Source organism: Pipistrellus kuhlii, unplaced genomic scaffold (genome assembly GCF_014108245.1).
Source record: "Pipistrellus kuhlii isolate mPipKuh1 unplaced genomic scaffold, mPipKuh1.p scaffold_m20_p_6, whole genome shotgun sequence".
NCBI lineage: Eukaryota > Metazoa > Chordata > Mammalia > Chiroptera > Vespertilionidae > Pipistrellus > Pipistrellus kuhlii.
The window spans coordinates 23,826,264-23,838,985 of NW_023425562.1; the positions used below are offsets into that span (position 1 = coordinate 23,826,264).

The 12,722-nt window shown below is 56.1% G+C and overlaps 1 protein-coding gene across 4 annotated transcripts in view; it reads right to left on the reverse strand.

The window, feature by feature from the left end:
• PREX1 (phosphatidylinositol-3,4,5-trisphosphate dependent Rac exchange factor 1) overlaps positions 1-12,722 on the reverse strand; it is a 166,996-nt gene that overhangs the window by 21,441 nt on the left and 132,833 nt on the right. For 2 of the 4 annotated variants that reach the window (XM_036418583.2, XM_036418584.2), the window contains exons 16-23: positions 9,342-9,484; positions 7,965-8,057; positions 6,643-6,791; positions 4,893-4,978; positions 3,830-3,966; positions 2,820-2,952; positions 590-777; positions 157-318 (exon numbers count right to left, since the gene is read on the reverse strand). In XM_036418583.2, the coding sequence (XP_036274476.1) occupies positions 157-318; positions 590-777; positions 2,820-2,952; positions 3,830-3,966; positions 4,893-4,978; positions 6,643-6,791; positions 7,965-8,057; positions 9,342-9,484 (1,091 nt within the window). The remainder of the gene's footprint in view (positions 1-156; positions 319-589; positions 778-2,819; positions 2,953-3,829; positions 3,967-4,892; positions 4,979-6,642; positions 6,792-7,964; positions 8,058-9,341; positions 9,485-12,722) is intronic. The other 2 variants (XM_036418585.2, XM_036418582.2) reach the window with 1 other exon arrangement.

Here is a 12,722-nt window from a genome sequence, read left to right on the forward strand (position 1 = left end):
GTCTTACAGTGATATCTGCTTGAGCACCTGGATACAACCATGCCTGAAGTCCGCCTCTCGACTTTTCAGAAATATAAGCCAATATGTCCTCCCATCTAACTAGTGGTGGGTTTTAACATTTATAGCCAAAATGTCCCAGGCTGAGGGTAAAGGTACCTCCTGATAGCAGGCAATCCTCTGGCCAATGCTCTCCAGCTTGATGTCGCAGATCTGACGAAACTCAAAATGGGACATGGTCCTGATGTTGTTGCTCAGGGCCATAAGCCGCCCACAGTTCTGCACGAACACACTGTCATCGGCAGCAAAGGCCTCGAGGATCTGCAGGAAGATGAACTCCTGAGCACACACTCTGCCCCAAGCAGGGCCGTTAGCAGTTTATCTACAGAGATTCCTGTATGCCTCACAACACCCCCAGGACGTCAGGGCTATTACTGGCCCATTTTGCAGATTGGAGAACTGAGGCTAAAGAGGTTAAGTCACTCTCCTAAATCCCATGCCCTGGGGCAGAGACTAGAATTCAGGACTCCGGGCTGACTCGGAGGAAATGGGGATCAGGCTGCCCCACCCCCAGGGCAGTGCCCAACGAGACCTTGGCGGTGAGGCCGAAGCAGCCGCGGGGCTCCACGATCTTCTCCAGCACGTGGCACTTGATGCCCGCGGTGCTCACGTACTCGTACACCACGCCGTGCTCCAGGTGCACGTTGTCCACGTTCAGGCTCACCACGGGGCTGTCCTCCTGCAGGCTCAGCTGGGCACCCATGGACAGCAGAGGGAAGGCTGGAAGCCGAAAGGACCATCAGCCCTGAAGAGGGGGCTCCACCCCGCAGCCAGCCAGCCCCCTGGCCCTGCACCGCGGACAGCTCCCGTCAGACAGATGGGGACCTGAAGTCTGTGCTGCAGCTCTGTTCGATTTTGTCAGCCTACTACTCTTCACACCTTGTCCTGCATTGTCCCGCTAGAAATCAACCCGTGTGCCCTATTCCCAGTCTAGGTGGCTTAGAAGAGATCCCTCCCACCCCTACCCTGCCACATTTGCATCATTCACCAAAGGCACAAGCTGAAGATTTCCTCTGTTCACAGTGATTGGCTGACAAATGAGCATGTGACCCAAGCTGGGCCAATGAGAGTCAAGTCTGGGATTTTTTTTTTTTTTTTTTTTTTTTTTTGATCTACAAAGAGCTGGAGACATTCTCTTTTCAACTGGATTCCAAGTTGCCAGAGCCACCACATGGATAATACAGCAGGTAAAGGGAAAACCAACACCGAGGGAGCAGAGCCGAAAACTAGAGAGAAAGAGACTCCTTATGAGACTCCATAAAGCCCTGGATCGAGCCGGATCTGAAGCTCACATGACCCTACCCAGACTTTTCCGTTTCCTGAGTTAATGTCATGCAGCCCAGATACAGTCCCAGTTAACATGGGCCCTGAGGGGGCTACCTGACTCCTCAGAGGCCACACAGCTAGGGAGTGGCATATCTAGAAAACAAAGAAGGCACTGCATGATATACAGCCAACTAATACATAAACAGAATAGAATAAGGAGACTCTGGGACACAAGGGCACCCTGAGGAGGTAACATCTGAGAGGAGAGGTGAGTGGGATAAGAAGGACTCAGAAAGAGAGCATTCCAGGCGGAGGGAACTGCAAGTGCAAAGGTCCTGGGGTAGGAGTACATTTGGTGGTGGAGTGGATGAAATAGAGGGGGCAAATAGGAAAGTGATGGGAGGTGAGGCTGAAGACCATGATAAGGACTTGGTCTTTGCCCTGAGTCAGGGTGGGAGTCATTGGAATGTTTTGTTCTGTTTTTTGTTTGTTTGTTAGTTTGTGGGTTGTTTTTTTTAGAGCAGCCCTAAAGAGGAGAGGTGAGGTGGGACAGGGAAGACAGTGAGCAGGCTACCACAATCGTCTTGGTGAGACAGTATGGTGGCTTGGACCAGGCAGCAACGGAGGTGGTGAGATGCATGAGGAACACAGAGGCAACAGAGTGCGCTTCTGGAATTAAGGTCCGAGGGACACAGAAGAAAGAGAACAGCTGAGGGGACTCCAAGATCTAGGACCTATGGATCTGAAGGATGAAGATGGGACTCTCGGGGGAAGCTCAGGAGTGTCCATTTTGACCAGGCGGAGTCCGCGGTGCCTGTTAGATACCGGAGGGGGCGGGGCGAGGAGATAGTAAGACAGGCCTGGAGTTCAGGGTTGAGGCTGCACCAGGGAAATAAATGTGGGAGCCCGTAGTAGGCAGAATAATGGCCCCGAAGACAGCCGCATCTTCATCCCTGGACTGCACGCTCTCACGTGACAAGGGGAAACGACGGTTGCAGGTGGAATTAAGGTTCCCAGCAGACAGCTTTACAATGAGGTGACCCTGGATGAGTCAGGTCCACCAGTGTAATCACAAGGGCTCTCAAGTGGGGAAGATGGAAGCAGAGGAGGCGGGGTTAGAGAGGCGGCAAGGAGAGAAGGACTCGGGCCAGCATTGCTGGCTCCGCATATGACAGAAGGGGGCCATGGCTCAGGGAACACAGGCAGCTTCTGGAAGCTGGAACCGGCAGGTAAATCAGTGCTCCCCTCGAGTTGCAAAGAGAATGCAACCCTGCTGACACCTCGGCTCTGGCCCCGCGAGCCTCCTCTCAGACTCCGGCCTCCGGAACTGCAGGAGGAGGAGTGTGTGCTGTGTGAAGCCCCCGGGGTGGCGGTGCTTTGCCAGAGCAGTGACCAGACACGAACCCAGAACGGATGGCACCCAGATGGGCTCACAAGGGAGGGAGGACACCGAAGGGGACCCGGCTCCCCACGGGAGTCTCTGTCTCACTGCCCACCGGTCCCGTTACCTGAGTCGGGCTGGTCTTCCTCCCGGGCCCCTTCACCACCGGTGTCCTCGCCTGGGGTCTCCTGGCTGGCTCGGGCCTGCTGAGCATCCTCGTGGGTGTGGTAGATCCACTGGTACAGACCCTGTGAGAGAGCAGAGCAAGGGGGGCAGCCTTGGCGCTGGGAGCCGGGGAGGAGGGGACGGGCAAAGCCTGGCGGCGACACCTCCTCTGGAGAGGCCCCAAGGCTTCACCCTGGGACCTTCCTGAGGGACTTCCAGGCACCCTCAGCCCTCACTCTCTCTAGTCTATACTCCGCACAGATGCCAGGGGCGGGGAGCCTTTGAAAATACACGGCGGATCCATGGGTGTCTCTCCTGTAGCCCCAGGGCCTAGGAAAGTGCCAGGCACACAGCAGGTGCTCAATAAACACTCAGATAACCCGATAAATAAGCACCACCTTCCACAGAACCCCAGCTCCTAACCCAAGCATAACATCCATTTTCACCATCAACATAAGCATTTGCCCAACATGCCTTCGTAGTAAGAAAAGAGGTCTTGCCAAAATCAGTTTGGCTCAGTGGGTAGAGCATCAGCCTGCGGACTGAAGGGTCCCAGGTTCAATTCTGGTCAAGGGCATGTACATTGGTTGCAGGTACATCTCCAGTAGGAGGTGTGCAGGAGGCAGCTGATTGATGATTCTCTCTCATCGATGTTTCTAGCTCTCTATTGCTCTCCTTTTCTCTTTATAAAAAATCAATAAAATATATTTAAAAAGAAAAAGAAAAGAGGGTCTCATCGCACCCATTCACAGCTGCAAAAACTGAGGCTGTGAGGTGGTACAGCCCAGCTCCTCCAATCTAGGGAGGCAGAGAGGGCAGAGGGCCTCACCTCAGCTCAGTCCCACCAGCCCTACCTGACCCCAAACACCATGACGCCTTCAGACTTTCTTCCAGAGAAAGGGGGCTCTCAGCCCGCCCCCTCACCGAGCAGGGCTCCCCTGACCCCCTTGGGTGGCTCACCAGGGCCTCTTCCCGGCGGGTCCGGAACGCCTGGAAGTGCTCCAGGACCTCTGGGGCGTTATCGTTCATCACGTTGTTGCCATTGACCTTCAGGATACACTGGCCAGCACAGAGCCCTGCGGCCGCAGCCTCGGACCCTGAAGGACACAGGAATGCTTGAGGCTTGAATGCCAGGCGGAGGGCCTGAGCCGTGCAGGCAAGAATCCAGATGAAGTCTGTCCTCCACTACCCCCAAACACTGCACCTCCATCCCTCCCACCCTGAGGCCTCTCTCTGACCCACTGCAGTGGGCGGGGCAGGGACTGGCATTCCCATTCTGCAGAAATAGAAATTGAGGCTCAGAGAAATAGCAACGAGCTTCACTCTAAAACTTCATCTCCTTTAAAATCCTGCAACAACCTGTGTGATACTGGGACCAGGATCACCCTATTTTGTAGACAGGATTACAGAGGCTCAGAGAGGCAAAGGAATTCTCTCAAGGCCACATCGCTAGGAGAAGCCAGGGTCAAGCCCGGGTCTTTGGGACCCCAAATGTATGTTTTCTCAGGTATCCCACAATTCCCAAACTGTAGGCCTCGGACCCCAGGGTTCTGTGTGGTTCGTAGGAAGGCTCTGTAAATGCAAGTGAATGCCACACTTTGTCTGTACATGAAACAATATCGGGCCTGCACGCGGTGATGGCTGACCAGCAAAGGCCTGGACCCCAGGGGCTTGGGTCCAAACCCTGGCTCTGCCACAAACCAGCTATGTGACTTTTGGTAAGCTCCTGCCTGCCAATGAGCTTGAGCCGAGGAATACGGGTCTCTTTAGAGTAAGTGGGTATTTTCCACCTTGCCACAGTCCTCACCACTCCCTCTTGTCCTCCTCTCAGTTACTCCTTTGTAACTGCCTTACCCCCATAGGTGTTCGCATTTGCAAGCCTTGGCCTCGTGCAAAGAACGTAAGTGCCGATGGTGTGCTGTGCGCAAAGGCCTGGTGGTAGCGGTTTGGAGACTCTGCACTCCCCTCACACACACAGATGGGGTCTCCCGAGCTCCCCTCTGTCGGTCAGACTCCCACTCACCTTTCCCAACAGCATAGACGTAGGGCGGGGCAGCTCCTCGGATCTGGAAGCACAAAGCCTCCGGATGGTCCGGGACTTTGACGATCCTGCGGCAGGCGGAAGCGGCCGTAAGGGAGAGCAGCATCTCACAGCCCAGCGGGCCAGCGGGCCACCCTGAGGAGGCCCCGCCTCCAGGACTTCTGGGAAATCCAGCCCAAAACACTCGCCGGGCCAGGCGTTCCAGCTCCCAGATACACAGAGAAACCTCACTTCGCCCAACCGAAGCCCGCCCCACCAGGGCCTCCAGTTCATCTGGAGCACAGCCTGCCAGGGAGCCGCAGCCCACACACACAAACCCGGATCACGCTCTCCCTTCTCCCTCCCTCCTGGTGGGAGGAGGCCTCTGGGCGGCCAGAGCAACACCTCTGCCCGTGACATTTTAGGCAGCGATCACGGGTGGAAGGGTGAGACGTGGTCCACACAGCGTGGCGCTGACTCTAGACAAAAGCCTACACGTGTCCTTTAGAGAACACGGTTTGAGAGCCCAGGTCTTGGCCGTTCTGCAGGGGGAACACCAGAGTCAAGCAGGTGGCCCCTGCTCAGGACTGTGCGGTGGGCTGCCTGCTTCCCCGAGGGCATGCCCCCCCCCATGGCCTCCAGGGCCATCCCTCCCATCCCCACCAGCCACATAAAGCGCAGGTGTTGCCAGACTTAAGACGGGTTCATTCCACTTGGTGATTTCTGCCCCTTCCACATTCCAGCCATCCAATCAATCATTTTCCCTAAATTGGCTTGCCTTTCTACTCGGAAATGATCCTATTAAAACTTTCCCTCCCGCCTGTCAACAGAAAACCGGGGAGCATCTGCCTTAAATAGAAGGGAGACGTGGAAACCAAGTGCACAATTTTTAAAATAGAAAACGCTTCTCCCTGCACCTATATCTGGTATCTAACCACTTCCCACCGCACCCCTGCTGCCACACAGGCTGGTCCAGCGGCCTCCTCACCACGGCTCCCCACTTCCACCTCTGCCCCCCACCATCTGGCCTTCACCTGCAGCCAGCGGGACTCCGCCAGAACCCACATCAGATCATGCCTCTCTCGCCTTTTCTCTGAGCCTCCAAGTGGCTCCATGGCCATTACTATGGACACAAGGCCCCATTGTCTGGCCGACCTCATCCCCCATCCCTCCCTCCCTCTCGCTTGCTCTGCTCCAGCACATCAGCTTCCTCACTGTTCCTCAAACACACCAGCCAGGCTCCTCCCGGGCCTTTGCATGGGCTGTTTTCTCTTCCTGGAGCCCTCTTCCCCCACAAGTCCCCTGACTGCCTCCTTACCTCCTTCAGGGCTTCCCCTCGGTGCTCGGCGGCACCCTAACCACCATCCCTCCACACCGCCCACCTTCTTTCCCGGCTTTATGTATGGGTCAGCCCACACTCACTATCAGCTGGCTCAGTATGCCTCTCACTTCTCCCCTGTTTGTGTCGGTCTGTCTCCTGCTCTACCCTCCACCCAGACTAGATCTATGAGCGGTAGATGTACCCATCCAGACGGGGCTGGATCCCCAGAGCCTGAAGCCCCCCCTAGGCACAGCAGGCACACGATCAACACCCGCCCAATGACTGGAGGCAGCAGCCTCGGGTCGTGTACCTGCAGGATGAGCCCCACCCTCAGGGGTCCAGGAAGGCTCGGCCCCCACCATCCCCAGCACTCAGGCACCTCCTCAGCCTGAGAGGAAGGTTGGTGGGCCCCTGGCCCCTGGGGACACTCACTCTTTGGCCTTGGTGGCCACCAGGAGGCGCACGGGGCGGCGGGAGCAGAAGGACTGGTTGAGGATGGACTCCACCTCTGCGAAGGGCCGCAGGAACACCAGGTCCTCGTTGATGGAATAGATCTTCCTCCCCACCTGCAGGCCGGCCATCTTGGCGGGGAGACACGCACACCAGGTTGCTAGTTTCCTGTTCTCCTCACAGCCCCAGCCCCAGGGTCTAAGCACGATCAGGGCCACCAGTCCCCCCAGGGCCACCAGTCCCCCTGTGTGGTAAGCAGTCCCTCCGCTCTGCAGGCTGGTGAGACTGGCTCTGGCCAAGGTGCTAGGAAGGAAAGCCGGCAGGAGGCATTAGCAGAAAAGACGTTTTCCCTCGAGGAGAAACTGCTGCTTCCCACCCTGCCGTATGAGGACAGGGGCAGCCTCCTGTGACCAGAGTCAGAAATGTTGACCCCGAACCAAGTCTCGCAACCACCTCCTTCTAACCACTTACATCAGTGGTCGGCAAACTCATTAGTCAGCAAAGGGGCAAACCGCGGCTCACGAGCCACATGTGGCTCGCGAGCTGCCGTTTGCCGACCACTGACTTAGATCAAGTCCTATGGCTCCAGCCACTGTGGGGCGGGCAGGTGGCTACTTGCAGCCAAACGCATTCCTAATCACTACAGGGACGCAAGCAGGTGCCTGGACAACATGACAGGTGCCTCTGCCTACCCAGCTGCACACCCCAAGGAGCAGCTGCGAGGACCTGGGGCTGAAGTTCTGGCCTGCCACAGACTCACTCTTCTTCCTCCTTGTAGACCTTATGTCCATGACGTCTTATGCAGGCCATGGAGGGTTACCGTATTTTCCGGTGTATAACACGACCCCCTAATTTTTCAGTTAGAACAGGTTTAGGCCTATATTCGCTGTATAAGACTACCCCCCACTTTAAAGAAAAGACTTAATTTGCCGTCAAGATCTGCAGGTAATTTTTGTGCAGTTTTTGTCTTTTGCCCCCGATTTTCGGTAGACTTTTTTTCGTTTCAAAAGTCGTCTTATACGCCAGAAAATACGTAGTTTTTTCCTTATAACAGCTGATTCACAAACTCTTCCTTGCACCTCCCCATCTGACCAGCAGAGGGAGCCAGTCGCGCACACACAGAGGGGCTGTCCTAGCTCCAGGCGAAGGCCGACAAGATGACTTAAACTCTGAACTCAGTTTCCCCACGCGGACAATGAGCGAGTGAGCGAGGAGGGGCATTCCAGGGTTTGCTGCCTGCCTCAAGGAATGTGTAGAGAGACGCCTCACTCTCCTACCCACACAGCCCCTCCGAGAGGCCTCACCTCGGCCAGCGAGCCCCTCTGGACCGACTTCACCACCACAGCCTTGTTCCTCTCCTCGATGTCGAAGCCGTAGTCTTCCTCTTGGGGCAGGATCTGTGGGCGCGGAGTCGGAGAGACCCGGTGAGGTGGTGGAGTTGGGAGGGAATCCTGGAGCCAGCCCTGCCTTGGCCCCACACGGCTCCTATGATCCTACGGGCTCCTCAGGCCCCAGATCTACATGGGGGTGGGGAGTATAGCAACAGAATAAACAGCACCCGCAACACACAGTAGGTGCTCAACACCTATCTGTGAAGACACACCGCCTCGTTCGTACCTCGATCTGGTGCTCATTTCGTATTTGTTTACTTTTCATCGCCTGTCTCCCTTCTCCTCCCAACCTAAGGGCAGTCTCTCAGTCATGCACCACTGTCTCTCCACCTGCTGGCATGCTGCAGGTGCTCGATTAAAATGCACTGGTCTAGCCTGGCCCGTGTAGCTCAGCGGCTGAGCATCAACCTATGAACCAGGAGGTCACAGTTCAATTCATAATAAGAGCACAGGTCCAGGTTACAGGCTTGATTCCCATTGAGGAGCATGCAGGAGGCAGCAGATCAATAATTCTCTCTCATCAATGATGTTTCTATCTCTCTCTCCCTCTCCCTTCCTCTCTCTCTCTGAAATCAATAAAAGCTTTTTTTTTTTTTTTAATGTACTGGCCTAATGAACAAACTAAATCTAAAGATGTCCAGCTACCCGAGAAGTACTGCAGGAGAGAAGTTAATGGGGCTGTCTTCATATTATTCAGAATTTGGCCCCAACTCTGGCTGCGGCAAGAGATCTAACCTCTTGAGCTATCTCCCGATTGCTCAAGAGACACGGGGAGGAAGATGGAGGGAGGGCAGGCATTGAGTGAAGGCTGCTGCTCGCAGTAGACAGAGCAACAGGACCTAGTGGGCTTGGCAGGCAAACTATCGCAACAGGCTGCCAACACTCTAACGTGTTAGGGTTTTCAAATAAATGTTCTACCTTATTTATGCAAGGGCATGGACAGCAACTGGGCGGACAGGGTGCCAGCCCAGAAAACCTAAGGCTTTGGTTCTGCAGGGTGAGTCATCTCAGGAGGCCATCCTCTCTGCAAATGCGAGGATGCAGGGTGGACAAGGGGGGGTGGGAAGGAAAAGCAGGACAGCCCCGTAAGCCCGATCCCCTTTGTGAGGAAGGCAGTCCTGGCCAGTGGTGAGCGGGCCTCCTGGCAGCTTTGCCAGCCGCCACCTAGAATCACCCATGCTCCTGGTGCTCCAGGCTGAGCCCACATCTGAAGGTCTTCCAGCCACAGGTGAAGCCCTGTCGGAAGGAGGGTCTGGGAAGGGAGACGCAGCAGCTCAGCTCTGCTCCTACCAGCAGGCGCTTGGCCAGAATGTTCTCCACCAGCTTGAAGTCGTTGCGAAGCTGCTTGTTCTTGCTGCTGGTCCCCTCCATCTCCTCGTCCGCGTGGAAGCGGAAGTACTGCGACTCATCCTTGAACTCGCTCTTCTCCAGCACTGCAAACCCACAGACACAGGCACGTGGTCAGGCGCACACGGGAAGGTCTCAGCCGCGGGCCAGCTGGCAGCCTCGGGCCGGAAGCAGCCCCGGGATAAGCTTGGTTTGGCCGGCACCGTGTTTTACTCAATGGAATCACGTGCCGACACTAACGCATTAGGATCTTTCACATGAAAGTCTGGCTTTCTGGCGTCCCTTGAAAAATCTGAACTTGCCCCACCTGCTATAATAAAGACATACTGCAAAGCCACAGTAACCAGACAGTGTGGAACTACCGCAGAAACAGAGGAAGAACCTGTGGGAGAGAACGGAAATCACAGAAGAGGGCCGTGTGTTTACGGGAACTTAGTATGTGATGATGATCACGTGAAGAATTCCAGATGGTGCAGGCAACCCATTGGCGGGGGGGGGGGGGGGGGGGAATAAAATGGGATCCCTACTCACACTTATACCACAATAAACTCCTGATGGATTGAAGACCTACATATGAACAGGAAAACTAAAACTCACCTAACAAAATGCAGGAGAATATCTTTGTCCAAGGTGGAAAGGGGATACAGGTTCAAACCTTCCAAAAAGCCCTATAACTTCCTTTCAACAAGAAGGCCACAGGCAGACAGCAGATGCAAAAAGCTCCGCCATGTCTAAAGCCAACAAGGAATAACTATCTGGAATATTCAGGAAACGCCTACAAGTCAACCAGAAGAGGCTGGGAAACTCACAGATGAAGGGCAAAGGCTATGAATGGGAAAGTAACAGAGGGGTGAGCCCAAAAGCGCATCAACTACGGGAGCAGGAGCTCCCCTTCAGGAATGACCAGGAAGAGGCCCCAGGGAGACCCCTCGGACCGGGGACCGCCCATCTCAGCGCCTGCGGGCCAGGCCCAGCCCTCGGCCTCCTCCCACAGACCCGGTGTCCTTGGAACACAGCCACGCCCCTTTTCCCCACGCATCGTCTGGGGCTGCTTTTGTGTCCCGACAACCGAAGTAAATCATGGCAAGAGTCTGCGTGGCCCACAGAGCCTAACGCACTGACTAGCTGGGCCTTTGCAGGAAAAGGCTTCTGGCCTCTGTGCTAAGACAAGCCAGGAAAATGAATAAAAACAACCGGGAACCACCAGTAGGCGAGCTGGTCCCAGTGAATTACAGTTTTGCTAAGCGCCCCCTCGTGCCAGGGCCCCCTGGACGGCGGCTCAGGTTCCCTTACTCCTCAGGCAGGAAGGCTGTGCTGCACCCCTACGACATTGGGTAGACGAAGGCCAGGGAAGCTGCCTGCACTGACCGAGGTCTCAGAGCTCCTCCTGTTCACCACGCCGCCCAGCCTCGCCTGCTGGAGGGAGGCAGGGACACATCACATGAAGGGGGTGCACCAGAGCTCCGGTCGGTCAAGGCTGCTGCAGGAAGGCAGGCCCCTGAGAGAAGGAAAAACCCCTGCCTTCGCTTCTCCAGGTCCCCGCCACCCCTGAAGACAGGGGCTGCCCGCAAGTGTGGCAACTGAAGAGAAGCAGCAGGCAGCCTTCCCTTCCTCCTCCTCCCTTTCCCGGATGTCTGGCTGTTTGTGAGCTTCCTTCTCAGGCCACCCCTCTTCCCTCTGGAGAGAGCAGACACACAAATTACTGCTCTCCCCAGAGCTCGGGAGCCAGGCCCCAGGGGGCTGGCTGGCTTCCCCCCACTGTAAACATGCGGGAAGAAGAAGCGGCATGACGTTGTGTCTCTGATGAAATGCTCGGGGACACAGCTGGACTCCGAGTGCAGGAGCTCAGCAAGGTGCGGTATCACCACGGCCATCTTTCAGCGGCGGCGGCTGGCCTGCCTTTGAGAGGGGCCCAGGCCCAGGTTCAAATCCCGGCTCAGCCCCTTCCCAACTTCATCTCCCTTTGGCCTCGCTGAGCCTCCGTTTCCTCTCGTACGGGGGTAGTAACAGCACCAACTTCCCGACGTGGCTGTGAGGATTCAGGGCGAGCCTCAGTTTCCCCGCATGTGCCTGAAGTGAGAGCTGGACCACCAGACTCTCGGGTCCCTCCCTGAGGACAACTCAGGGTCCCCTGAGCTCAGGTCAGATGCCTCGAGGCGCCACGCAGGCCCCACCTCACCCTCTGCTCTGCACCCCAACCTGCACTTTGCAGCAGCCACAAACCTAGGATTTGGCTCTTTCCTATTTTAGCCTGTTTTTGAGTTCGTGGCAGGGGACAGGGGAGCAGGGGCCGCACCCTGCAATTTCTCTCCCTGAGGGGCGTTGGGAGTGTTGGTATTGCCTGGGAGTCACTCCCCAACCCACCTCCCCCACATCCCCCCCCACACACACACACACACGCACACACACGAATGTCCTCAGCCAGCAGCCTTCCCAGAATAGCAGCTGGGGTGGACCCCTAATTACCCTCACCCACAAATGAGAGGTTCTGCCCAGCTGATTGGCAGGAGGGACGGAGCTGTCAGAGAGCCCCCCGGGGAACAGAGCGGCTTCTGGGAATGAGGGGTTTTGATGAGACGGGGCCAGTGCACGGGAATGGCTGAGGCTGCCCGGACTGGGCCCAACCTGCCCTCACTCGCAGCTGGGGAAACGGGCAATTGGGGAGTGGGTGCCAACCCCAGAGCTATGGGACTGCTGAGCTCAGAGGAGAGGGGACAGCAAGGCCTCCAGCAGAAAGATGGGGAAACTGAGGCCTAGAGAGGGACCTGGGCTTATTGGGAGTCAGCGGAGTCAGGCCTGAAAGCAGGGCTGCAGGCTACAAGGCTGGGGAGGGGCTGGGTGACCTTTCCTGAGAGTGGCATATCTCTCTCTCCCCCTGCAGAAGGGACAAGAAATTCCCTTCTCCAAAAGGCACTGTACTGTCTAAAAGCTGATAAGATAAGGAATAACTATCTACAATAAAATATGTAAAAAATAAAATAAAAAAAAACACTCTAACAAATCAACCAGAAAAGGCTGGGAAACCCATACACAGGCAAAGGATATGCATCTCATGACCAAGGTCCAAACCTGCTGAGGGTGAGCAAGAGTGAAGACTGTGGCCACAGCGAAGGTTCCCTGGCACCCAGCTGCGCCCGTTTGCTTACACATCGCCCGGCGTCCTTTAGGCTGCAATGCCGAGCTGAGCTGTGACAGGGGCTGTGCAGCCTGAGACGCCTGAACTGCATGTCCTATCTGGCCCTTTTGCATAGAGTTTGCTGACCTCTGAGTTACAGCACAAAGCGGAAGCCAGGGGAGGAACAGCCAAAAGGCCTTCCAGGGTCC